The sequence below is a fragment of the Podarcis cretensis genome (assembly GCF_951804945.1).
Source record: "Podarcis cretensis genome assembly, chromosome: 11".
NCBI classification, from domain to species: Eukaryota; Metazoa; Chordata; class Lepidosauria; order Squamata; family Lacertidae; genus Podarcis; species Podarcis cretensis.
The window spans coordinates 23,326,100-23,351,959 of NC_137180.1; the positions used below are offsets into that span (position 1 = coordinate 23,326,100).

The 25,860-nt window shown below is 41.7% G+C and overlaps 2 protein-coding genes across 5 annotated transcripts in view; one reads left to right on the plus strand and one right to left on the minus strand.

The window, feature by feature from the left end:
• Positions 1 to 5,945: 5,945 nt before the first annotated feature.
• Positions 5,946 to 21,160, minus strand: SLC25A46 (solute carrier family 25 member 46). Its single transcript, XM_079995723.1, has 8 exons — positions 20,796 to 21,160; positions 18,990 to 19,032; positions 15,108 to 15,165; positions 14,429 to 14,506; positions 14,084 to 14,184; positions 11,112 to 11,168; positions 9,599 to 9,656; positions 5,946 to 7,292 (listed from the first exon to the last, which is right to left on the minus strand). Exons 1-8 carry the CDS (start codon positions 21,031 to 21,033, stop codon positions 6,714 to 6,716), a joined length of 1,212 nt encoding a protein of 403 aa, XP_079851849.1. The 5' UTR covers positions 21,034 to 21,160; the 3' UTR covers positions 5,946 to 6,713.
• Positions 21,161 to 25,036: 3,876 nt separating this feature from the next.
• Positions 25,037 to 25,860, plus strand: part of TMEM232 (transmembrane protein 232) — a 141,427-nt gene continuing 140,603 nt past the window's right edge. For 3 of the 4 annotated variants that reach the window (XM_079995498.1, XM_079995501.1, XM_079995500.1), the window contains exon 1: positions 25,037 to 25,161. The gene's annotated coding sequence lies outside the window, so the exon portion shown is untranslated. The remainder of the gene's footprint in view (positions 25,162 to 25,860) is intronic. The other variant, XM_079995499.1, reaches the window with a different exon arrangement.

Consider the following 25,860-nt stretch of genomic DNA (forward strand, 5'->3'; position numbering starts at 1 on the left):
ATTAAAATAATAATTTATTTGTCAGACAAATAAATATGAGGCACAGTGGTATATGGTTACCAAGCTCTGGCCTGGCCTCCTGCCATTCTGGCCAGCACTTATATTTCCTTAATCCAGCCCCCTTGCTCCTCCTGTGGCTGCCTCTGTCCAATCAGCCGGGTTGAAATTCCTATTGGCTGTTTGCTAGAACCAATCACAAAAGATAAACCCATTTCCTCATGCCCTTTTTTGGGAAACAAAAAGCTATATATTCTTCTATCTATAAATGACAAATAAGTAGTAGTATATCTTACATGTGTCTCAACAAGGAACCTTAATTACCAGCTCACCTCGCCCTATTCCCCTCCAAAACAAATGGTTTAATCTCAAATTTTTATCTTAAACAGATGTCAAGGATCATCATTGAAAGATCTCCTTCCTTTGGAGGTCTCTAAACAAAAGCTTGACAAATGCTCTAATGATGTTTCCTGCTTGGCAAGGGGGGCTGGGCTGGTGGCTGATGGCCCCTGTGATCTCTTCCAACCACATGAAATAAGAATCTAACATAAGGATTCAACATTTCTTAGCTTCTAATTCCTTTGCATAATTACATTTAAGCTAATATATTTAATACATAACACAGATAACCTTTTAAAAGGAAAAGAAATCTTAAAAGGATCTCAGTTTAAGAAAGAAACAACTTTAGAAAAAGACTTCCCAAAATACTCTCTTCTCCAGCCAAGCCAGTTGCCTTTTTTCACTGCTCTTGACCTTTCAACCTTAGGAAAATATGGCTCAAGTTTAATGGGAGGCACATGGTTTTATTTTACTATTTACCCACTCTTAATTATGTTTATCTCTTTTTTTATCTTCTGTAATATGTAGGGTCAGTGTAACCTTGGCTGTCAGCCTGTAATTCCCTTTTTTTACGACTTTGAGAATTGTTTTCTGCTATAAATCAGGGGGCCCCCTTGTCTAGGAGGAAAAACATTGCCAAGGTTCTTAGGCAGCTGCTCTTCTGCCTGGCATGAACATTTGAAAATCTTTAAGCTCATTTTAAGATACAGGCCTTAATCAAAAATATAAGCTTGATAAAAATGCAGGCTTATGATTAGATGCCTCACTTGGAGGTGAGGGAACAGGTGTTTTCAAACATACTAAGGTGGCCTATGGTGGCATGGGGGGGGGAATTCTGACTGGGGGATGCAGAAGGGGCATATTATATTTCTAGGTGGGTGAGCTGTGTCCCATGTGTTAAGATCTCTGGGAAAAAAAATAGCAGCATATGTTAATGATAGGAGCCCAGCAATAGGTGGAGGGTGGGGAAAGCAAGTTCCATGTTGATAAGGGGCTTGACCCCATGCCCCCCTCCCTCTGGCACATGGTGGGTCATGGTGGCACATGGTGGTGGGTCATAATGTCCCTGTTAAGGAACTGGGTGAATTGTCTATTGGCCTCAATCTTCATTAATCAGACATCCAAGCCCATCAGTCTGATTAGTACAGTGGTACCTCGGGATAAGTACTTAATTCGTTCCGGAGGTCTGTACTTAACCTGAAACTGTTCTTAACCTGAAGCACCACTTTAGCTAATGGGGCCTCCTGCTGCTGCCGTGCCGCCGGAGCACAATTTCTGTTCTCATCCTGAAGCAAAGTTCTTAACCTGAAGCAGTATTTCTGCGTTAGCGGAGTCTGTAACCTGAAGCGTATGTAACCTGAAGCGTATGTAACCTGAGGTACCACTGTATTGATGAAAAGGGCAAAACTGAAAAACAGACCCTCACATGAGTCAATAACCTTTTATTATGCTGATTCATAAAGTTTGTTTTCCTGCTGACTAAGATGGTGATAAGCACGGGAGAAAAAGAATTCTGAGTGTGCAAGAGAACAATTGGCCTGTTTCATCAGCAGCTTAAGCAGGTGCATCACAGGTGCAGAGTGAAGGGTTTTTATTGTATCCTTTATGTACATCCTCTCAGTTATAACTTCGTACAAGGCATTGATGATCAATACTCAAGGTGCAGAGGGCGGAAATGATGCAGTAATATGAAACAATGCTTTGTAACCTTTTCTGCCAGTCTCAGGAAAGGTGATTCATACTCCCACATGGTACTGATCAACTTTTAAAAAAATAATAATATTGGAAACGCTAAACTTTCTGCTGAAAGCAATTTAGATCGCTATTTAGATCTATAGATAAATATTATTTTACTGGTCAAAGGCCCGGTTTGATTCATGTTGATTCATGTCCACTCAGCTTATACAGTGGTACCTCGGGTTATGTACTTAATTCATTCCGGAGGTCCGTTCTTAACCTGAAACTGTTCTTAACCTGAAGACCACTTTAGCTAATGGGGCCTCCCGCTGCTGCCGTGCTGCCAGAGCACGATTTCTGTTCTCATCCTGAAGCAAAGTTCTTAACCCGAGGTACTATTTCTGGGTTAGAGGAGTCTGTAACCTGAAGCGTATGTAACCTGAAGCGTATGTAACCCAAGGTACCACTGTATTTCTTAGAGTACATATTTGAACCCCTAGTTTCTCTTACAAAGAAAAAAAAAGGAATAATCTGTTAGGATCTCATATTCTATCAATCATTTTAACAATTATGGTGCAGCAATAAACCTGTTAGCACCTTTGCAAAGTGAAGCAGGGTCTGGTATGGTTTCAAATTGGATGGGACACAGTGTGTTTGGATGGTTGGACGAGATGTCCCCTGGAGTCCCTTCCAATTCTATGATTCTCTATACTGCCACACCTCAAGGTTTAGTGGTCCCAGGGGTTGTGAATTACAGCCTTCCCTCTTCAATGAGAAATAGTTTGATGGTTGTCTGCTTTTTTGTGTGTGTGTGTGTCTCATGGAGAAAGATTATTTCATAACCATTTTGACTTCAGAAAATCACACACCCATTCCATTTAATTACTGTTTCCAGGTCCCTTTTATCCCAACAATATATACAGAAAGTCCACTCACAATTAGTGCTTCCTTAGAAAACGAATGACAAGACAGAGCTGTCACATGAAAACCATGTGCCAATAAGACAAAAATATGTATATCTCCTGTTTCGGATGCCAGTCTCGTTCTGGTGATCGCTTTGTGATATTTTTCCAGTGTCTTGGAAACAAAGGTTGGGGACAGGGGAAGATTCATGTGACCAAAGAAAGGTAAGACTTAACTACCACCACCTCCTGTCCTGGCCTGAATATACAGCAAGAATTTCCTTGCTGGATGAGACCAAGAGTCTATATACCTAAATAAACCCACACACCAGAGTATTTTCAGCAACCGGCTCTCCCTCCTCTGGGAAGTGAATGAGGTGATAAAAAAGATTTGTCTTGCTGCTGCTGACAGTAACTGTGGGGAGAGGAGAGGTGAAGCATCTGGCTCCTCATTCTTCACTTCTCACCCCCTTTCTCCACTAGCAAATCCATTGCTCTCCTTTCCAGCTGGCTGGGAACTCCAGCGAATCTCTTAGAGAGACCAACGCTCCAACAGGCAAGCTCAGTCTGTGGTTGAGTTTTTACAACTGTGGCTGAGTTTTTACAAAGAGGCTGAGCAGTTGGTTAGCTGATTCCTATCCCTGACACTCATTTAAACATAGCTGCTGATCCTGAAGAGAAACCAAAGGGTGTTGGTCCCTTTGGGGCTGTTAACTGTTGCTGGTTCCGTGAAGCTACTCCACCCAAACTCAAGACCAAAGTTATCATCAGAATCAGGCATGTAAGGTTGTTGGCTGTATCTGATTGTTTCTCTGCTGATAGGCTATTTGATGCGGCAGGTTTCCATGAGCAGGTGGTAATTTTCACCAATTCTCCTCCCATCTGCTTTTCTCTCCCCATCTGTTTTCCAAAACATTGACTCTATCCAGAGCAGCATGAGGAGGCATGACAGAAAGGATTTTGCGTGTGTGCAGAAGTCACCTCCTTTTTGCTCACTGCATGTTCTACTGGATTAAGGAGATTTTCAATGGCAGGCCACAATATCATATGTTGTGTCTTCCACAGTTTGGATAATTCAAAATATTTCATTCTCATTGTTCTTCCTCTGTGAGCTGAGTGGAGACATGTAGAACTGCTGTAATGTAGGCAGCCTAACAATTGTTTTGCTTTAAAGCACATGTATTTAGTTCAATATGGGACATGGGTGGCGCTGTGGGTTAAACCACAGAGCCTAGGACTTGCCGATCAGGTTGGCGGTTCGAATCCCCGCGATGGGGTGAGCTCCCGTTGCTCGGTCCCTGCTCCTGCCAACCTAGCAGTTGCAAGTAGATAAATAGGTACCGCTCCAGCGGGAAGGTAAACGGCATTTCCGTGCACTGCTCTGGTTCGCCAGAAGCGGCTTAGTCATGCTGGCCACATGACCCGGAAGCTGTACGCCGGCGCCCTCGGCCAATAAAGCGAGATGAGCGCCGCAACCCCAGAGTCAGTCACGACTGGACCTAATGGTCAGGGGTCCCTTTACCTTTATTTAGTTCAATACTGCCTTCAAATTCTTTTTAATAAAAACAAGGACTAAGTTTCCTGTCAGGGCTGTTTTATTTTATATTAAAAAATATTTACTGTTGATTCGCTTTAGCAATACTACCTTTTATTTTTATTTTTTTGCTCTTAAACAGCATTCCCCCCCAGGCATTTTGAGAATGCTGAATATAAAGGCAATTTCTGAAACACCAACAGCTATAACAATGCTTGTATCCTGAGAGAACCTCTCATTGTACAAAGCTGAGAAATTATTATGAACAAAAATCTGATTTCTGCATACAACCCCAGGAATCAAATGTGTTCCTGTTGAACTTTAATTAGGGCTACCTCACATGTTGAAAAAGGCTAACATGCAAGAAAAAGTATTTCCCTCTCCAATGATGAACCCAAATTAGCCAAATATGCGCTGCATTCTCAGCTTGGGACACCTCTAACGTACACACAGTATATATCAAGTTTAAAAAGATGATATGGCTCTCAGCCAACTATTTTTCTGATTCCCCCCTAATGTCATTAGCATCCTGTCTAGGTGAAACAAATTTATTATGTTATCAGGACCCATGGCTCATCACAGTATTATGTTTTTAAAGTTTTATTTAGTGCTACTAGTGCACCATCCTTTAAAAGCATTCAAGATCCCTTTAAAAGCATGAAGATATTACATCTACAACATACATTTAAAAGTCAATTCCCCCCTAAAATTCTTCTTCTTAGGTAATTTGTTTGCAGCATTTGCTTTGTTCTGCCAAACAGTCCAGATGCAGAACAGCTGATCCAAGGGCTTAAGACACCCCCAAATGTTTGCTAACAGTGAGCAGAACAAATGCTTTCTTTCAGTGCTATTTTCATGTGTGTCAGAACAGTTCAATGTGTATGCAACATTTGCTTTCTATTAAATATGAACATTTATACATAGCCTAAATTTGCACATTTACTAGATTCATACAGCTATACCAATTCTCGAATACCACTTGTTAATTTATGAGGTAAGCAAGAACTTTTCAGAACTTGTTTTCAGCATGCTAGTGAATTAGAAACATCCTTCTAAATACTTCCATTATCAAAGCAAAATAAAACATTTAATGATCGGAATTGGTTTTTAATAAAGCCAAAGTTTTAAGTCTAGTGGTGGTATATTATACTGACAAGCAACAGAGTGCTGCTCTACAACTATAACCACCTTTCCCAGAAGAATAATTAAGCAAAGATTAAAAAGCTGAAGTCATAAGTGGAGAGGACACTGATTGACACTGATTTCAGCCAAAATTCTTTAAAAAGAACTTCACTCTTTGGGGAGCAGGGGATGAGCAATGTTAAAAGGCAAGCTTTTTTATTATACTAGAATCAGAATCATCTTTATTTATTATTACTAGCCATAGCAATAAAATAAGATACTTTTGACTGGTATTTGAAAACATGATCTAATTAGGGCCATGACTGTGCTAACATATAAAAAATAATAAAGCATATCTTGGGATAAGACATATCTTATTTCGAACACATTTATTTAAAATAAAATCCATCAGACTTCAATGGAATTTGTTTTCAAGTGTTCTTATGGTGTTTGCCTAGTAGTGGTCAGGCAATGTATTTATAAACCGCTTATAATATTTTAGAATCTTCACACTTTTCATTACCATTAGCCTCATTGTCACATTTGTAAATTAACAAGAATACGATGTGGAAAAACTGGAATAGCAACCGCTTCTACATTCACACTCGTAACCATAGCAATTTTAATCCTTGTTACAGCAGTTATATGGCAAAACCCTTCAGCAGAGTTGTCAAAGTTCATTGGTTTTTGAGAGCATTCAAATGTAGTCAAAATAATTCTACGGACAGAAGCAAAGGCACACAGTCCTCAGTGCAAGTCCCTTTGAGAAGTGACAAGACTTCAAGAACAAGATCACAGCTATCATTCATTTCAAATTGAGTTTGTGCAGGATTTATCAGCAATCGGAAAATCACACTCTACACAGCAGATACAGATTTACAAAAGATGTTGCAATAGTTTATTTACATTTCAATATTGAAAAGCCCTGGCCTGTATAGACTTCCATGCTTCATTTCTCTCTCTCTCACTCTCTGATTAAGTATTTCATAAAGGGCCTGGGACAACGCACATCTATTTACACAGGAACATTCTAGGTGGCTGGCAAGGAGAAAACCATTACTGTAGATTCTAAACTTGCAGCTTTCACTTGCTGACCTACTGCCTGAATACGTGGACTTTTGAGTGGCCACACCCATCACCTTCTAAGAAACATTCTGGAGCAGCGTCGAGTAAAGAATTTTAGTGAACTGCAGAACAGCAACGTGCAAGGTGTACTGTACAACTACAGCCCCAAACCCTTTGTAAAACCCCAATATTCCTTCTTCGCGCTTTATGGTATTGATACAGTCTCTCATTCCTTCGTACTGGGTATTGATGGGGAGGACTTCGTATCCCAGGTCCGTATTGTCAATGATGGTGCGTGTTCCTTGGATATGAAGACGGTGCAAAACTGTCTCCAGAGGGTAGAGCATCACATCAGCGCAAAGGCTGGCAGCAAAGCTGGCAATAAGTTCCGGGAAATAAGCATCCAGCATGCTTTGCACAGAACTCGAGTTCTCAGCTGGAAGGCTGGGGGAATTCTCTTTCTTGAGGAGGAGCAGGACTAACTTTTGAACAATGGAACTGATCACATAATGAAGAACTCCGTGTAGAACAGTCGGAAAGGCCAGGGCCAGGAGAGGGAGGAGCCGCTTGCTATGGGGCACTCCAAAGCCCATTGCTCTGCCTATGCCCTCTTTCAGACAATCCAAAATCCCAGGATTATCCCGAATGATTTCGCTCTGTAAAAAGAAAAAAGCACCACAGTGTTTCCAATGAATAAACGTCCAGAAGTTGTGACTTTTGCCATTTTTAAAATTTTGTTACTTATAAACAAATTATCCATTACCAGCTTCAGCAACAGGATCATAACCCACATTTGCAGGGATACTCTCAGCATAGTCTCCCTGCAGCAAGAGGCATCAAAAAGGGCAAGGAAGTGGGGGACTGACCACCTTTACCTCACTGGATCTGGTTGGGGAAATTAGTGTTGTGGAGTCAGATCTCCTTTATATTTCTTGCCACTACAGTTTAGTGCAGTGGCAGGAGGCCCATTTTTCTGTATTAACACTTACCTTCCACCAGCACGCACCCTAAACGTGGTGGTTAAGATTTGGACCGACCTAACAAGCCTAGACACCGTTTACTTTCCCGCTGGAGCGGTACCTATTTATCTGACGTGCTTTCGAACTGCTAGGTGGGCAGGAGCAGGGACCGAGCAACGGGAGCTCACGCCGTCGTGGAAACGGCGTTTTCATGCGCTGCTCTGGTTCGCCAGAAGCGGCTTAGTCATGCTGGCCCCATGACCCAGAAGCTATAAGCCTGCTCCCTCGGCCAATAAAGCGAGATGAGCGCTACAACCCCAGAGTCGGTCACGACTGGACCTAATGGTCAGGGGTCCCTTCACCTTTAACAAGTCTAGACAGCATTTTAAAAAGCAGATACATCATCTTGCCAAAAAAGGTCCATATAGTTAAAACTATGGTTTTCCCAGTAGTGATGTATGGAAGTGAGAGCTGGACCATAAAGAAGGCTGATCGCCGAAGAATTGATGCTTTTGAATTATGGTGCTGGAGGAGACTCTTGAGAGTCCCATGGACTGCAAGAAGATCAAACCTATCCATTCTGAAGGAAGTCAGCCCTGAGTGCTCACTGGAAGGACAGATCCTGAAGCTGAGGCAGTGCATAACCACATTCTCTTATCTCACTCACATGTAAATATACAGATACACGCTAACCTCTCCATATGTGTATTGAACAGAGCAAATTAGATCCCAAACAATTTAGGTCATTGGAAACAGTATGAACAAACGTTTCATTGGAAACCTTTGGGGATTTGCCAATACGTCAGTAGGTGTTTCCAATTATATCCTTGCTAAATGGCAAAGGAAACTAGTGGTTTGAAGCTATTCCCACCAAGCTGACATTACGCCTCTAAAAGATATCACACCCATTTTGGAAAAGGAAGGGAGGGAGGGGAGGGCTGTTTCCACCCACTAGCTTCCTTGAACTCTACTAGGCTGTATAAAACACAAACAGAAATTCACCAGTATTAATAATTTTAAAAATCCATGGTCAGGATCCCAAGAACCTGACAACTAGTCCTATGCATCTAAAGATGCTATGGGCATTTATCAAACAACACCACACCACACCACACCACACGAAGGGCTATTTTTAAAAACCAATAGGAGTTTTCCATGTGGCACAGGGGGCTGCAGAAAAGATAGAGCATGTAGAACAAGTTGCACAGTTCTTGGTGTCCTGAGCTCCGATCCTGATCACAAGCATTTCTCATGATACCAAGAGCCATTTCATTCCTCGTTTAAGAGAACACCAAGCAGAAAGAAATAAGCATGTGCAGGTTTTTAATTTCACGTTATAGTAACAAGAAAGGTGATTTTTCAAAATATGCAGGTGAAAACCTCAAAGGATGTTTTGGAAGCATGAGGACACACACAGAGAGCTGCACTACTGTGGTTAATTGAACACAGAAATGAACCAAATCAGCTGCTCAATTTCATCCTATATTCTTCAAACCCCCAAGCCAAAAAACTTTGAAGTAACTAGTGCGCCACCAAGTGGCTTGGAATGGCACAAACTGAAAAGCAGTAAACTAGAAAATAAACTTACTGAGTGATGGAACATGCAAGCCCAATCAAATTTGACAGGTAGTTCAATACATTAAGAGAGTTTTCCTCACCATATAGTTCAGATGTCATTCCCTGCCCATTGATACAGCTTTTGGCACCTGCTACAAACCTTTGTGTTGGATTTTCCAGATCCAAATAAAACCATTTAAAGAAATTAGCTGAAATCAGCTCTTGAGAGGTAGGAATTATTTGCTGTGAATTTAAAAATAACTAGTAATACAAAACATGATATTGCTTGTATCAAATATTTTTAATAAAGGAGAATATCTCTTCTTCTAGGGGCAATGCAAATAAAGCCAGAATACCAAAGCCCAGGCCAGCTGATGCTAGGATACTTTGACCTCTGATTCCCCAAATACTGTTACCTGACAGCAGACAAAAAGCATTTAACTTACCTGTACTGTTTCGATCAGACTTGCAGAATAAAAAGGCATTGCTATCAAGCAAGTCAGCCTAGAGGAAAGCACAGACACTTATCATTTTGATAATGACATGGGTTTTTTGCTACAGTCAACAGTCCATCTAAACCAGGGGTCAGCAATTTTTTTCAGCACGGTGCTGGTCCATTGTTCCCTCAGACCTTGTGGGGGGCTGGACTATATTTTGGAGAGAAAAAAGAAGAACAAATTCCTATGCCCCCAAAATAACTCAGAGATGCATTTTAAATAAAAGGATACATTCTACTCATGTAAAAACACGCTTATTCCCGGACCATCCGTGGGCCGGATTTAGAAGGCGATTGGGCCGGATCCGGCCCCCGGGCCTTAGTTTGCCTACCCATGATCTAAACTGAGGCTTTAATTTTTAAATCAGTTTAGCCCTGTTTCTAAGATTTAAATTATTTGGCTTAGGTGGGGGAAGGTGCTGTTCAAATTCTCCTAACAGTAAGATGAATCCACACCCAAGATTAATTTAGTAGATATGGATTCTTATGGCATTACTTCTCAATATGCATATTAAGTGAGATACAGTGGTACCTCTGGTTGCGAACGGGATCCATTCTGGAGCCCCGTTCGCAACCTGAGCAGAATGCAACCCGCGTCTGCGCAGGTCACGACTCGCCGCTTCTGTGCATGCGCACGATGTCATTTTGAGCGTCTGTGCATGCGCGAACGGCGAAACCCGGAAATAACCTGTTCCGTTACTTCCAGGTCGCCGTGGGACGCAACCTGGAAAGATTTAACCTGAAGCAAACGCAACAAGAGGTATGACTGTAGATCATATTCTACAAAACCATTGGTATGATATTTCTGTGCAAATTCATTAGTGGGAGTCTTACAGAAATGACAGTTCAATTCCAAAGGCTTCATTTCTAGACATTAATGCAGCAATCTCCTTAGATGTACTCCTTGGAGCAAGATGGAGACACGTGATAAGACTTACATATATAAAGATTAGGTGATTTGAGAGTCCTAAAATTTAACTCAATTTGAAGTTGTAGATTCAGGTATGCTAATCATCTGCATACTATCCCTTCCTTTTTCCTGTAGGACTAATTGCAGTCATTAACAGTTGTCAACAGGTTTGCCATACTCACTGAGTCAATCACCCATCTCCTACTACCCTCCTGAGAAAAACCCCACCCCACCCTCCCACTATATATAAGGGTCTGGTGACTTCTGTTTCAGTGTATCTGAAGAAGTGTGCATGCACACGAACACTTATACCAAGAACAAACTTAGTTGGTCTCTAAGGTGCTACTGGACAATTTTTAAACTTTTTATATATTTCAATTTGCAGTTGACACTTCAGATTGCTAAAAAAAAAAAGTTATTGCCATATTGCTGATTAATCTTTTTTTTTCATATTTGCACTATTAAGTTGCTCTTGGTTCTTTTTTCAAGCAGTATAATAACATCCTTCTGTACTAAAAAAAAAATTGGGAGTAAATTTAACACATATACGTACCCTTTCAGCATAAGATGTCCTCCTATCTGCTTGGGACTCCACTTATATGAAAGTTCTCTACAAAAAATAAAGTAGCGATTGGCAATAAATGGTTACTAACCAAAATTCAAGGCATAGATACCGGTCCCTCCTTTATATCTTATGGTGAAATGACTTGCACAACAGGCAACACCCAATAGCACCAGTCTGCTTGCGGAACAGACTTCTGCTCACGTGACGGAAATTCTTCTCTTCTCCTCCCGGCAGCCCTCCCTGTGCAATGGCAAAAATCTGTTCCAGAGGGTGCAGGGGTGATGGCCAAGTTGTTTGTGCAGGGTTGGATATTGCTCATAATCTACAGGTTTTCAGAGACACTGGTGCCTACAAAGCTCTGCCTGAAGTGCTATGGTAAAAACAAAATAAAAAAAATCCTTCCAGTAGCACCTTAAAGACCAACTAAGTTAGTTCTTGGTATGAGCTTTCATGTGCATGCACAGTTCTTCAGATACACTGCACACGAAAGCTCATACCAAGAACTAACTTAGTTGGTCTTTAAGGTGCTACTGGAAGGAATTTTTTTATTTTGTTTTGACTATGGCAGACCAACACGGCTACCTATCTGTAACTAGTGCTATGGTATGCATTTCTACATCAGAGATTACACCGCATATAGGAAAGCCACTGCATGTACAGAACATTTCTCACAAAAGAAGAAAATCTTTAATAAAAATACATTAAAAAAAGAAGAAGAAAGGAACAGAAGAACCTGTTTCTGGGCCTTTTTCATGTTGAACCACGAAAGGCTACAGAACTTAAGAACTTTATTAAATTCAAACTTTTGTAATATAGTGGTTTTGTTCCATAAGTAATTTTGAACAGTTGTTTTGAATGACACCAAAACTATTAATACAGATTTCATAGATTTTTAACAAACTATCAGTGTTAGCACCAGGTACGATCTAAAGACAAAATGTGTAGAACCTTATAACTAGCTGGGCAACTGTGACGGGGGCGCAAGGGAAGGGAAGAAACAAAGAAGCAAACCTCTGCAAGGATATTTCATTACCTATTAGTGGTAACAGGCATTTATACCTTTTTGAAGAGTTTTATAGTTTCCTACTGAGGATTCATTTAAAGCCAATCTAGTAAATTAACAACTAGAACAGTGCAACGACTGCGTCTTATGGCTATCAGAATTTTTTAAAAATGCAAAGTTTTTATTGTATTGACTTATTTTCATTCATTTTGCAATAATCAGCATGTCAATGAGTCTTCCTTTACTAACTACTGGCTAGTTACATTTAAAATATTGCTTTATGTTCCTTGAGGTCATGCAGAGCAAGTAGTGACTCTGCTATACAGTGGTGCCTCGCAAGACGAAATTAATTCGTTCCGCGAGTTGCTTCGTCTTGCGGAGCACGGATTCCCCGGGTATTAACGGCTTTAAGAAAAAGGAAGCAAACCCGCAAGACGTTTTCGTCTTGCGAAGCAAACCCATAGGGAAATTTGTCTTGCGAAGCACCTCGAAAAACGGAAAACCCTTTTGTCTAGCGAGTTTTTCATCTTGCGAGGCATTCGTCTTGCGGGGCACCACTGTACAGCGAAGCTCACACTCTCAAATGCTTTACATAGTTTGCAATACCAATTTCCATTCAGTAGCAAAAAGGCAGCAGACTTGGATTTCTACTTTCGCTAAAAAACTACCGTTACTTTACTTTGGGCTTGTTCCTGGATTTCAAAATGCTACTGCCAAGATAACAAGCTTACTCTTTGAATGACACATACAGTAATCAGCTTGGATCTACTTAACAGCTAAAACAGCTCATCTTAACTGGAAGAGACACTGGCCAACAGGGGGGGGGGGGACTACTAAGAAATGGTATCAGCTGCTCAAGGTCAAATAGTCTTCAATCTGGAAACATAGGGAGCATCTGATACTCTTGAAGTGTATTTAGCTTCCAATAGGAGAGGAAAGCAAGTGTTAAAAAAGAGCTCTAATTCACAGGAAGACTCAGTTACTGTTTATACAATTAACACCCCACCAGAAATATATCCAGTTTCTTAAAGAGGTACACAGATCAGATTGCAGTGCAATCCTAACCGTGCCTGTTCAAAAGTCAGTTCCACTAAATTCAGTGGAGCTTACTCTCAGGATTGGGACCAGATAATGGGTCTACTGAAGACATCATAGTCTAATTTTGCGGCTCTTCAGCAACCATCTTCTATAGGTCCCTATTTACTAATGGCAAACGTATTCCACAGCTTCTTGGCTGTTGATCTCATCCATGTCATCATGCTCATTTCCTTTCCTGCTCTTTATGCCACTCTTTTCAACAATGCCTTCTGTAATTCTACAAGGAGGTTCTACTATTATTCCAGGGATATTCCCAAGTATAAGATATCATCACCTCTGGCCATTCAGATTTGCCATAATAGGACTAATTCAAGCCAGCTTTTATATGTTCTTGGAAACCTAAGACTTTAAACAGAATTGCAATGCCATGTTCTTGGCACAAAACAGGTAACTAAGCATATTCCGCTGCACAGTTCTACTAATGCAAACGTTGCAGCAATTGGTCAGACCTAAGGCGGGTGGATGAAATCCATCGGTGTCTGTCCACTAGTAGAACAGATACCGTTGGCAGAACTGTGTGCCTTCCAGAGGGTTGGAACAAATACTGCCTGGAGCAGAAAGGGGGTTGCTGAGGGAAGAGAGGAAGGAAAAGGCTCCTGTGTGAGTGGAAGTCCACTTGCATGACATTAAGAACATAAAAAGAGAGCTGCTTGATCAGACCAGAGGCCCTTCTAGTCCAACATGTCATTCTCGCAGTGGCCAGCCAGAGGCCTATTGGAAGCATGCAGGTGGGACCTGACTGCAGTGTCGCCCATTGAGTTTTAATTTAAACTGATGCAATCAATTTCTGAGACTATCCCAAAGAGGAATGATGGACAAATACTGCTTTTACTTAACATAAGAGAAAAATGAGAATTACCTGGGCAAGGGTGTGAATTCACTGATGATGCCCTCTGCTCCAAGGGTTATGCCTTGAACAATGAAAGTGCTCCCCATTCCTTTCCAAAGAGCTCTAGGCCCCTGAAATTTAAAATGATAGCTTGAAGAAAATAGCTACATAATCTAACCCAGTATTTGATGTTTTCCTGCAACTAGTATTTCTATACAGTGACTTCTATGCGTATATGCATTCATTATCTGCCATATTTTTATACTGGCCAACTGCATTTGGGGGACAGGGGTAGGAATCAGACTTAAAGTAGTATATAACTGGTAGTTATATTTAATTTCTCTTTAAACAAATCTGTAGACACCAAATACCTACCTGGGCCTTATTGATGCTATACATAATGTTGACAATTGTAAATGGAGTGAGATGATAATTCCTGGCATGGTAATTAACCTGCAAAAACAAACATACATGCATACAGTTACAAACATTTGTAACTGGTATAATTAACATGTTATAATAACATATTGTAATTGACTCCACAACACTATCTCAATTGTTTCCCTAAAGACTTACAGGATCACTCAAATACAATCCATGCTGAAGTGCTATCCAAATATCATATTTTAACTGCAACTTGAAGGAAATGTCTAATCCAGGAGAGGGTAACATGTTGGACCGTAAATCCCATTATCCTTGCCCACTGGCAGGAGTTGGAGTCCACATTTGGAGAGCCACTAGTTAGCCAATCAAATCCAGTATTTTCTGTGACATTAAAATTAAATGGGCTGTATCCAAAGATAGTCATAAACCAGATAGATCCATTGAAATTAGTGCATATGACAAATGTAGGCCCAATAACGTCATCAGGTCTACTGTGAGTAGAACTTAGTTGGATACAGCACAATACTAAAAGCACAAGCCTATCCATGTTTACTTGGCAGTAAATCCCATTTCTGTTCAATGGTGCTTACTCACAGGAGCATATGCTGAGGACTGCAGCCTAAGTGAGGCCAACAAGACACATTTGAGAGAGCAACTCACAACAACTTACCTGGCACTGTCGACGCAGAACAATGCAAGGATGAGCCAGCACATTTTCTGTAAACAAACTTTGGAAAAACAATTATGTTAAACACAGAAGTTTCTCCCACTTATTACTATTTATTTCATTTATGAAACGCTTCCTATGAAGCACCTCAAAGCAATTTCACAATACAATAAAACATACATGAAACAACTGCATATATAAAAACCACTATATATATAAAAAATAATTTCAAACTCAGTACCGATACCAACTGGGATAAAAATCTCTACTTAGAAAGCTTGTCAAAAGAAGCAAGTCTTCAACAGACACGGAAAAGACAATTGAGATGGCACACTAAATAAGTGTTGTTATTATATTGTTTTAGTAATCAACATAACTTTGAAGTATTATTAAGTTACAAAATGTTATTAAAATGCTTTGGTACTCTAAAGCAAGGTGGTTATCTATCAGAATAATTTGTATAATAGCAAGAACCAAAAAGATAAACTTTACAGAATATCTTGAAATCACTCAGATCTCATGAGGTTGGATGTAGACTTGCCCTTTCATTCATGGAAGGGATTTTGAACCAGTGGCATGATGGAGAAACAAGAGAAGGAGATCTTTGCTAAATTTCCCTTCCTCCTCTAGTCCACAGTGCTATCTCCCATGGTGTTCCAGAGGGTCCCACAATCCTCCAAAATAGGTTTTCAGGGGGCTATGGGAGGCTGCAGGGCAAACGATGGAAAAGAGCCTCCTGCTTTCTACCAAAAGAAGGGTCAAGTTAGCAGAGTTCTTTTCCTGGCAAGTCTGGATCCAACTCTCCAAGTTCACTCACAGCTTTTTATAATTAGCATCTATGAGCTGCCCAAGCAACTGAGACAACTTATAACAACACTGATACAATAAGTCATGTATGATACTTAAGCAGAAATTTAAACAGCCTAAAACCTCATTTAAAGCATTCCATTGATAAAAACAGAAATAAAAATGTATGTGTCTGAATAATAAATAATAATAAATGATGATAATAATAATAATAATAATAATAATAATAATAATACTCCTTGCATCTGGCTGAGGTAATAGGCAAGGGGGAAGGAAAATAGTAAAGGCAGCAGCACACCCAACAGCAGCAATACGAGCAACAAATCAGAACTGCTAGACTATATAATTCTACCCAATGTCAGCAAAAACCTTTTGAAAGAAAGTTGTAAAAAGCTGGTGGAAGACAAATTAAAGGCATGGCTAGGGGGGCTTCCTTGGCAATTAATTCCACTGGATGGGAAAGGACTTTTCCCTTCATACATCTTTTGGGGGCAAAGGGCAAAGCATGCCTCTTTTTCCATTCCCAAGGTATGCTGAACTCAGGTTATTCAGGACTTTAGAAAAGATCACCATCACCTTGAATTGGGTCTAGAAGCAAATAGGCAGCAAATGCAAGCAAGTTAGAGCTCTCTATATAGCCCAGTCTTATCAATAAGATGAGCCACATAATTCTGCATTAGATTAAGCTTTCAATCCATTTCCACATCTCCAATGTGGTGCATATAGTTGCAGTAATTTAGACAGGAAGTTAACAGTGCTTGGATAGTGGTGGCCAGATCCTTATCTGAGAGGAAGGGCATGAGTTCACCAACTGAAGCTCATAAAAAGCTCTCCTTGCCACTGTTATCACCTGAACACCAAGCAGCACACCCTAACACATAGTTCTGCCGTTGTAGCAGCTATTTAGTACAGAAGCCAAACTGTAGAGCCAAGTCTTCACAATATTTACTATAAAGGTAAAGGGACCCCTGACCATTAGGTCCAATCGCATATGACTCTGGGGTTGCAGTGCTCATCTCGCTTTATTGGCCGAGGGAGCCGGCGTTCAGCTTCTGGGTTATGTGGCCAGCATGACTAAGCTGCTTCTGGCGAACCAGAGCAGCGCACGGAAACGCCGTTTACCTTCCTGCTGGAGCGGGAGCTATTGATCTACTTGCACTTTGACGTGCTTTCGAACTGCTAGGTTGGCAGGAGCAGGGACCGAGCAATGGGAGCTCACCCCGTCGCGGGAATTCAAACCGCCGACCTTCTGATTGGCAAGTCCTAGGCTCTGTGATTTAACCCACAGTGTCACCCATGTCCCCAATATTTACTATGCAAAACCCAAATCTGACAGATACATGTGGCTTGAGCTTGGACCTAGAGAAGATTCTGATGACGTGACACATTCATTTCCCATGCAGCCTGCAGCAGTTATGCAATAAGTTATAAAGAGGAAACAAACAAATAGGCAGGAAACATTTAAGGCCTGGAGAGCAGACATTTTACATTAGGATCCGTTGCCGAAGCTTCATCAGTCACCCCTGCCCCTGAGAAGAACCAAGACCTGTGGAATGCCTTGACCAGTAGGGATCAAAACATCTTGTGTTACCTGATGCTGGTTGCTAGGCAGCACACTTTAAGGGGGAGGGGCTACTCTCCCTTAAGGTAATAGTAGAATCTTCAAGGAGCAGCAGTTTAAACAGCCACAATGATAGTGGGCAACTGGAAAGGCCCACCTCAGAGTGCTTGGTTTGCCAAGCTTCGCCAAAGAGGGAATTCTCCCGAGTTTTATTCACCAAATAACCAAAAATCCCCATACAATGAAAGGATTTTGCGTCACAGTTCTATCGGACCAATATACTGGGTCCTTTGTAACTTTGTTTCAAATGAACGATACTGTTCTTGTTTGTACAGAAAATTCTGGCTATTTAGAGCTATTCTGCCAAAGAAATAGAGTTATATAACATTGCAACTTTCTGTCCTTGTGCTTCATACAGCTGTCAAGTTTAGTTAGGGGAAGTGCATTGGGAGCCAACTTGAGAGTCGTGGCAGAAAACTTATGCTAAATCTGTCTGAGCGCACCATAAAGCTCATTTGCAGGCCTATGAGGAGGTGGTGGTGGTAGCAAATAACTCTTTTTTCTCACCCTCCATTGAATTGAGAAGGGTCAATTAAGCCCTAAGATAGAGTCTCTGAAATGCAAACCAACAGCGGTTCACTACAATGCCTCTGCCAGATGCTGTGCTAATAAAAGTTGCTCACATTTGGTCTGACTTAGACACAGTCACTAGGGAGAATCTAAACCGCAAGCATCAGATTCAACTGCATGTCACTACTGCTTGGATCATTTTGTTCTACCCTTCCTGTAAAAGCAACCGGAACTCCGTCCATTAAAGTCTGTTGCTTGTGGAAAAGAAAGCCTTTAATGCTTCTTTTCAGGAAAGTGAGATTCCTCTAGTTCCGAACAAAGTCTTGTGGCACCTTAAAGACTAAGTTATAATTGTTTAATTTTTTGTGATCAGGCTACAAATTTGCTTCTGTACTCATTTCAATGCACTGGCTTTCATTTATAAAGCCTTACTGAAACCCTCATATGACAATTACTCTCCCCACCTCCTATATAAGCCCACATGTTTGACATGAACAAGTTGTAAGGCTTTGCTTCCTTTATAAGAAGTGTAAATATTGATAGCTCAGAATAGAGATGTTGTACTTCCAAGTTATGGAACTTTCTATCAGTACAGGTTAGGACAACTCCCCCATACATTTCTTCTTGTAAGAGCTGCAACACCTTTTTTAAGAAGTTACCTTTTGGCTGAACTCTTTCGATGGCTACTGAGTTTGATAACTGGATGTTGCTGATATTGCCTTTGTATTACAGTATTTGTTACTTGCTTGTAAACCACTTTGGAAAGTATATAAATATTGTAATGAATACAGTTTTGAAAGGTGGTAGAAAACTCTGCTTACACTGAATGAAAATATTAAAGCATTTAGTTGCATGTGCAACCTTAACACACGTACAGAGATATGGATTGGGAAAAAGTGGTTTTGTGTTTATTAAAAATGTTATGAATTACATAATTGTGATATTACCTTGCCAGGCCAATCCCAAAGCCTGCAAATCTATTCAACTGTTCTGAAAGACAGAAAGACAACACAAACAACTGTTAGTTTTAATCAGCTACACAACAAAACACAGGGAGAAGGACCCTATCCAAAATTTGCATTAGTCTGGTAAAGGCACAAATACACACATAGATATTTACAAAATATAATAAATCAATAACTGTTTGCCTTAAATTTCTCAAGTAAGCTAATATAATTTGTTCTAAAAAGTTAAGGTAAAGGACCCCCGACAGTTAAGTCCAGTCGCGAATGACTCTGGGGTTGCGGCGCTCATCTCGCTTTACTGGCCGAGGGAGCCGACATTTGTCTGCAGACAGTTTTTCCGGGTCATGTGGCCAGCATGACTAAGCCGCTTCTGGCAAAACCAGAGCAGCAGATGGAAACACCATTTACCTTCCCGCCGGAGCGATACCTATTTATCTACTTGCACTTTGACGTGCTTTTGAACTGCTAGGTTGGCAGGAGCTAGGACCAGGCAACGGGAGCTCACCCCGTTACGGGGATATGAACTGCTGACCTTCCAATCGGCAAGCCCTAGGCTCAGTGGTTTACACTGCGCCACCCACGTCCCTATAATTTGTTCTAGTCTATGACAAATTTGGGACATACATTTGCTTAATTACAACTCTCACTGACCCATGATCCTTATTTGGTGACCTTGGGCCAACATTTCCTGGTTGGAGACATAGAGATATAAATAGACCTAGCATCATAGGGTCAACACTGCTGGACAGCTGCCAAGACCACAGTACCTTTACCCAGCTTCGCAAACAGAAAGGTGTCGATAAGCAAGAAGCAGCAGAAACAGCCTCTTCTTACAACTACCACTTGCCTAGTTCTTTGTGGTTGCACCACTGAGAGGTGTGGGATGAGTGATTATGCAAAGACTTCAGAGCATCTACCTCCTCATCTCGCTTATTGTCACTCTCTCTCTAGGCTGTGTGACAACAAATATTGGGCCTACAGGGGACAAACCACAGGTGGGCCCAACCCCCACTGCTGTATCACCCAGAGGAAAAGTATAGGTAAGTAAGTGGACTAGCTGCTTTTCTGAGCAGCATTTGAGTGGGGTGGAGAATATATTGTTATAGATTACTAATGTTTTCCTAACAGGCACTATTTCTTCTAGAGAGTAAAAGGAACACGTACCACTTAAGAAAAGAAAAAACTGGTTCTAGTGAGACTGGCTTGCAAAAATTGGGTAAAGAGAAGAGATTGTACAACATCACGAGCTCTTAGTGAACAACAGGTTAGGAGAACACTTGCTCTAGGACTCAAACTAATTGCTTTAAAAACTCCAAATCGAAATACAGTATGAACCAACCGTAAGGAGGAAGAAAATGAAAAAGCATACAGTACTAAGCATGCCTCTGGCTCATCACGCTAGGAAGAGCCTCCCTTGCAATCCAGCGCCCTCGGAACACTCCGAACTCCAAAGAATGCAGAGCACCAAACTGTTGCGGGCCCAAAATTTGCCAGAAAGAAGGGAATTCTGTTTCTACGAGAGGCGGGAAAGAAAAACAAAAACAAAAACCACGTATAGGAACGTCCAAGAGCATAAGAATCTGCACGTTGGCCTTTGCAACCGTGGCCTTTTGCAAGCAGAAAAGGCGATTTTGGGGGTGGGGTGGGGTGGGGACGGACATCCAGCGTGGGAAGCAAAAATATTTGCGACCCACGGAAGATGCTGGGCTCTCCTGGGCCCCTTGGTTTTGGGGCCCAAGGCCCGTCTAACCGGCGCGTGCCTCTCCTCCTCCTCCTCCTTATACGCACCGGAGCCGGCGGCCACGCTCCCCGCGTAAGAGTCCTCGTTGAAGCCCGCCGCCCCCAGCGGGGTCCCTGCCGCGAACTGCGGGGTCTTCTCCCCCCAGTGGAGGTTGCGGCTGCCGGGGATGTCAGGCGGGGTGCTGACCCAGTGGCCGAGGTCCGGCTTGGCCACGAAGCCCCCCGGCTCCTCTCGGCCGCCCCGGTAGCCCAGGCCGTCGAAGCCTTCGGGGCGCCGCGGATGCATCGGGCCACAAGCGAGGAGAGAGCCGGGAGACCCAGGAACGTCAAGAGGTTTTGACAGCAACAACAGGGAAGACCTCGCCGCTGCGCCCTCAAGTTCCCCCCTCAGGCTTCACTTCCGGGTGCCAACCGGAAGCAAACCCCGCCGCCCTGAAGCATACTCGTCTCCATGGCGGGTCATGTGACGCGGGCGGGTTCCCGCCCCTAAGCCTGATATTGAGGGGCGTGGCTCGTTTTGCCAGCCCGCTTCCTTGCTAACCTAGAGATAAGAAAAAGATAGAGCGTTTCGTTGTCCCTATATTCTCCATATTTACTGGGGAAAGCTGTTTTTAAATCCACCGGACAATATTAGGACCAACCAAAATATTTTTGTTATTTATTTATTTAATTTGTATACCGTCCAAACCCACAGGTCTCACCTGCTGGAAATGTAAAGAAAAAAGAAGGTACCTTTTACCATATGTGGCAGTAGTGTACTGTAAGGTAGAAAAAGCATTCTGAAAAATGATATATAATGAATTGGGGGAAAAAATGTTTAAAATAACTTTTGTTTTTTTAAAAAAGAAGCCTTTTTGTTAGGAATTGTAGGTAACGATATCCCAAAGGAGCAGACGTTTTATATATGCGACAACAGCCACATGGATGCTACTAGCCCAGAGATGGAAAGAAGAAAGAGTCCCTAACAGAGAGGAATGGCAAAGCAAGCTGTTGGACTACACTGAAATGGCAAAACTGACTGGAAAACTCAGGAACCAAGAAGACAAAAACTTCAAGAAAGAATGGGGAAAATTTATAATTTATTTAGGAGACCACTGTAAGCAGATGAAAACATTAGCAGGATTCTAATAACACTTGTCATGTAACAAACACTATGGACAATAAGGACGGACACAAAATATAGATTATGAAATAATATGCAGTTGAAAATGTTGACAATAGGACCCATGAAGGGGATGATGGGAAGTCTCAAGATTCAAAGAAATCTCTATGTATGGATATGTATTTGATATTGTTATAACTCTACACTTGTAAAATCAAATAAAAACGATTCCCAAAAAATAAAAAATAAATCCACAGGTCTCAGGGCTGTTACAACATAAAATCACAATATGAAAACAGCATCAACAAGACCTGCACCAGCAGTTGGTACTTCCAGGAGGCTGGAGAAGAGACTTGTCACCATTGCCCTCCCTGACATTTGGTGGTAACACTCAAAATGGAGCATGGTTGGGAGGCAAGGAGGGAGCACAACTTGACCAGCACAAGATTTGCTGGATCCTGATCTTCCCCTGCTGATGTGTGACATGAAGGTAATCGTCCTGATCCACCCAGGCAACACTGCTACAGCAGCCTAGGAATTGTATGGGGGAAAGGCATTCTTCCTGCCCCATACTTTTTGCCCTGGTTGGCATGAGAAATGGAGCTTTGGGTGTAGAGTGAACAACACCATTAAGCCCTGCTGCTTTGTGTGTCAGTGAAAGAGTCAACTGAAGCCAAATTGTGTAGTTTTTGGTTGGAGGGCAGTTAACCTTAAAAACACTATGTCACTGTTCAGGTGGTAGAAAATAATCTTCCCCTGGTTGTAGATTCCACCCTGAATGTCTTAACTATGATATCTTCCAGGCTCAGAAGAAGAAAGAAGTTCAGAAGGCTAGCCATGTTAGTTTGTGTTATGTACTGAAGTTCTCACCCTGGGCCAGCAGGGGGATACTGTAGATAAAAAGGTAAAGGTAAAGGTACCCCTGCCCGTACGGGCCAGTCTTGACAGACTCTGGGGTTGTGCGCCCATCTCACTTAAGAGGCCAGGGGCCAGCGCTGTCCGGAGACACTTCCGGGTCACGTGGCCAGCGTGACATCGCTGCTCTGGCGAGCCAGAGCCGCACACGGAAACGCCGTTTACCTTCCCGCTGGTAAGCGGTCCCTATTTATCTACTTGCACCCGGAGGTGCTTTCGAACTGCTAGGTTGGCAGGCGCTGGGACCGAGCAGCGGGAGCGCACCCCGCCGCAGGGATTCGAACCGCCGACCTTTCGATCGGCAAGTCCTAGGCGCTGAGGCTTTAACCCACAGCGCCACCTGCGTCCCGATACTGTAGATAGTTTTGTGCAAATGAAGGATTGAAAGTGACATTCAGTGATTGGATAGTTTTAGAAAGTTGCCACAGTAACGTTGTACTGGAGCTCTATATAAGAAGGCTGACTGAGCCCTTCAGTCAGTTCTGTTCTGGCCTCTGAATAAACAAGAGCTGTTGAAGAATTGCTGTGTCGTCTGATATGTTCACCCACAACTTAACAGTTTGTTTCAGCAAAAACAATAGTCTTGTGGCACCTAAAGTCTCTCAAATCTATTATTGTTTACTAAAGCTCGCACTAAAAACAAGCTAAACTAAACCAAACCAAAGCTTTTTGGTCCAAAATCCACAGATGAGTACAAACCAAAATGTTACAAGACAATGAGCACAACATTACAAATCCTCCAGAGCACTTTTATCAGGCTAGACAGTACACAAAACGTGTTACAGGAGGGAAGAAAGAGGTGTCTAAAGAAATTAATGAAGAAACCCAATATTTTAGTTGGGGCAGAGGCAAGAGACGGTTAAAGGACCACTGTGGTGCAGTGGCTACTGAAATCAGCTCTATTGCTGCACTCTGCATAAATTTAAAGCACAGCATAAATTTAAAGCACATGCAGACTCCTGGGTGCCATAACCCATTTCTATTTTCCCCCCAATTTTTTTTTATTGATTTTCCAAATTAATAACAAACACAAACAAACAAACAAACAAACAAACAAACAAATATCCTAACAATAATAGTTCCACTTTTGTTAACATTGTTAAGCGACTTCCTCGAACCCCCTGGCTGAGTTTCAGTTTATATCATTGTAACAGTTTTCCAAAACTTAATTTCTCATACAATTTACTTACTCAGTTTACATCTTTCTTTTTTTTCTTTATTTAACTTTCAACATATTATTCTATATTATTCTATAACGTCACATATTTAAACCCTTAGCCAATCTGGTACTTGCAAGTATTTCTATCTAAGTTATCTTAGCATATTTAGCTGAAAAGTCTTTAAATTTACCCATTCCTCGCCATCATCTACTTCAAACAGGGAGCTACAATTCCCGGCACCCTTAAACTACCATTCCCAGAATTATTTTGGTGCTTCACTGTGTGATAATTGGGAATCAGCTTAATTCACCTCCCAGGGTTGTTAAGAGGATGAAAAGGGGTGCAGTGTGCTCCTTGTCCTGGGATGAAAAGCACCACAGTGCACCACAGTGGTCCTTTAACCTTCTCTTGCCTCTGCCCCAATTAAAATATTGGGTTTCTTCATTAATTTCTGTAGACACCTCTTTCTTCCCTCCTGTAACACGTTTTGTGTAATGTCTAGCTTGATAAAAGTGTTCTGGAGGATTTGTAATGTTGTGCTCATTATCTTGTAACATTTTGGTTTGTACTCATCTGTGGATTTTGGACCAAAAAGCTTTGGTTTAGTTTAGCTTGTTTTTAAATGCGAGCTTTAGTAAACAATAATAGATTTGCTAGACTTTAGGTGCCATAAGACTATTGTTTTTGCTGAAACAAACTAACATGGCTAGTTACAGATAGGTAGCCGTGTTGGTCTGCCATAGTCAAAACAAAATAAAAGAAAAAAAATCCTTCCAATAGCACCTTAAAGACCAACTAAGTTAGTTCTAGGTATGAGCTTTCGTGTGCATGCACGAAGAAGAAGTGTATCTGAAGAAGTGTGCATGCACACGAAAGCTCATACCTAGAACTAACTTAGTTGGTCTTTAAGGTGCTACTGGAAGGACTTTTTTTTTTTGTTTTAACATGGCTAGCTTTATAATGAATAAAGAAGGCGCTTCTAAAACAACCCGCTTCTCCCCCAATTATTCAGCACCTTTTGCTTTCCCCTTCTTTGGTCTCATGAAAGGTGATGAGGCGGGAGCCACGGCTTTATTGCAGCCCAGCTGATGGGCCACTGGGTGGAATCCGGGCCTGGCCGCGTCCATAGCAACAGCTGCCAGTAGAAGCACCTGAACGCCGAGAGAGAAAGAAGGCGGCCGAGGCGGGCAGGGCGCGCGCGCTGGGCACCCATTTGTCCTTCCATCCAGCAAGCAGGGTAAGCGCGGGGTTAAGGCTGCTTCAGCAGGCGAGGAGCAGAGAGAAGCCGAAGGATTATTAATTACACGGGAGTTTCTCAATCTTTTCGAGAAGCCGGGAAACAGGCCCTGCCGGAGGGAGTTGGTTGGCTGCGCCTTAAGCTCGGGTTACTTAACTGGAGGAACTGCAATGGTTTTACTGTAATGGAATTTGGGGATGAATTTCAAAAGGAAAAACTGGGAACATAAGAGGTGGATCAGGCTAAAGGCCCATCTCCTTTCTCCTGTGTGTATGTGTGTAAAATGTTTAGGGGTACTCTCATTTTGACTCGAGAAAATCACCATTTTATAGTTCATATCGGGAAAAATAAGTACAGTAAATGGATAAAAGTACAAGGATTCACAAAATGTTTAGGGGTGTTTCCCCAGAAAAAAAGCGCTGTGTGTGTGTGTGTGTGTGTGTGTGTGTGTTTGTGTGTGTTTTCTATTTCTGTTTAATCACTTTTTAATCACTATCTTTCCTATGTTTTTAGCTTTTTCTCCTTTTTATATTTTATTTATGATCTTCAGGTTTATACATTTCAATAATTTTACAGTCGTTTTTGCATTTCAAAACTTGACTTCCCTCCCCCTCTTTCTGTGGTGCCTTAAATTTATTTTTAATATTTTCTGCATATCCAAATCTACTTAATTTGTTCATTCATTCAGTGCTTTTTTTC

Coding starts and splice junctions, on each gene's coding strand:
- SLC25A46 (XM_079995723.1), bottom strand. CDS start 21,033: ATGCATCCGCGGCGCCCCGAAGGCTTCGACGGCCTGGGCTACCGGGGC. Junction 14,507..15,107: donor TTCTGCGTCGACAGTGCCAG/GTAAGTTGTTGT, acceptor TTGTTTTTGCAG/GTTAATTACCATGCCAGGAA. Junction 7,293..9,598: donor GTCTGATCGAAACAGTACAG/GTAAGTTAAATG, acceptor TTCTTTTTACAG/AGCGAAATCATTCGGGATAA.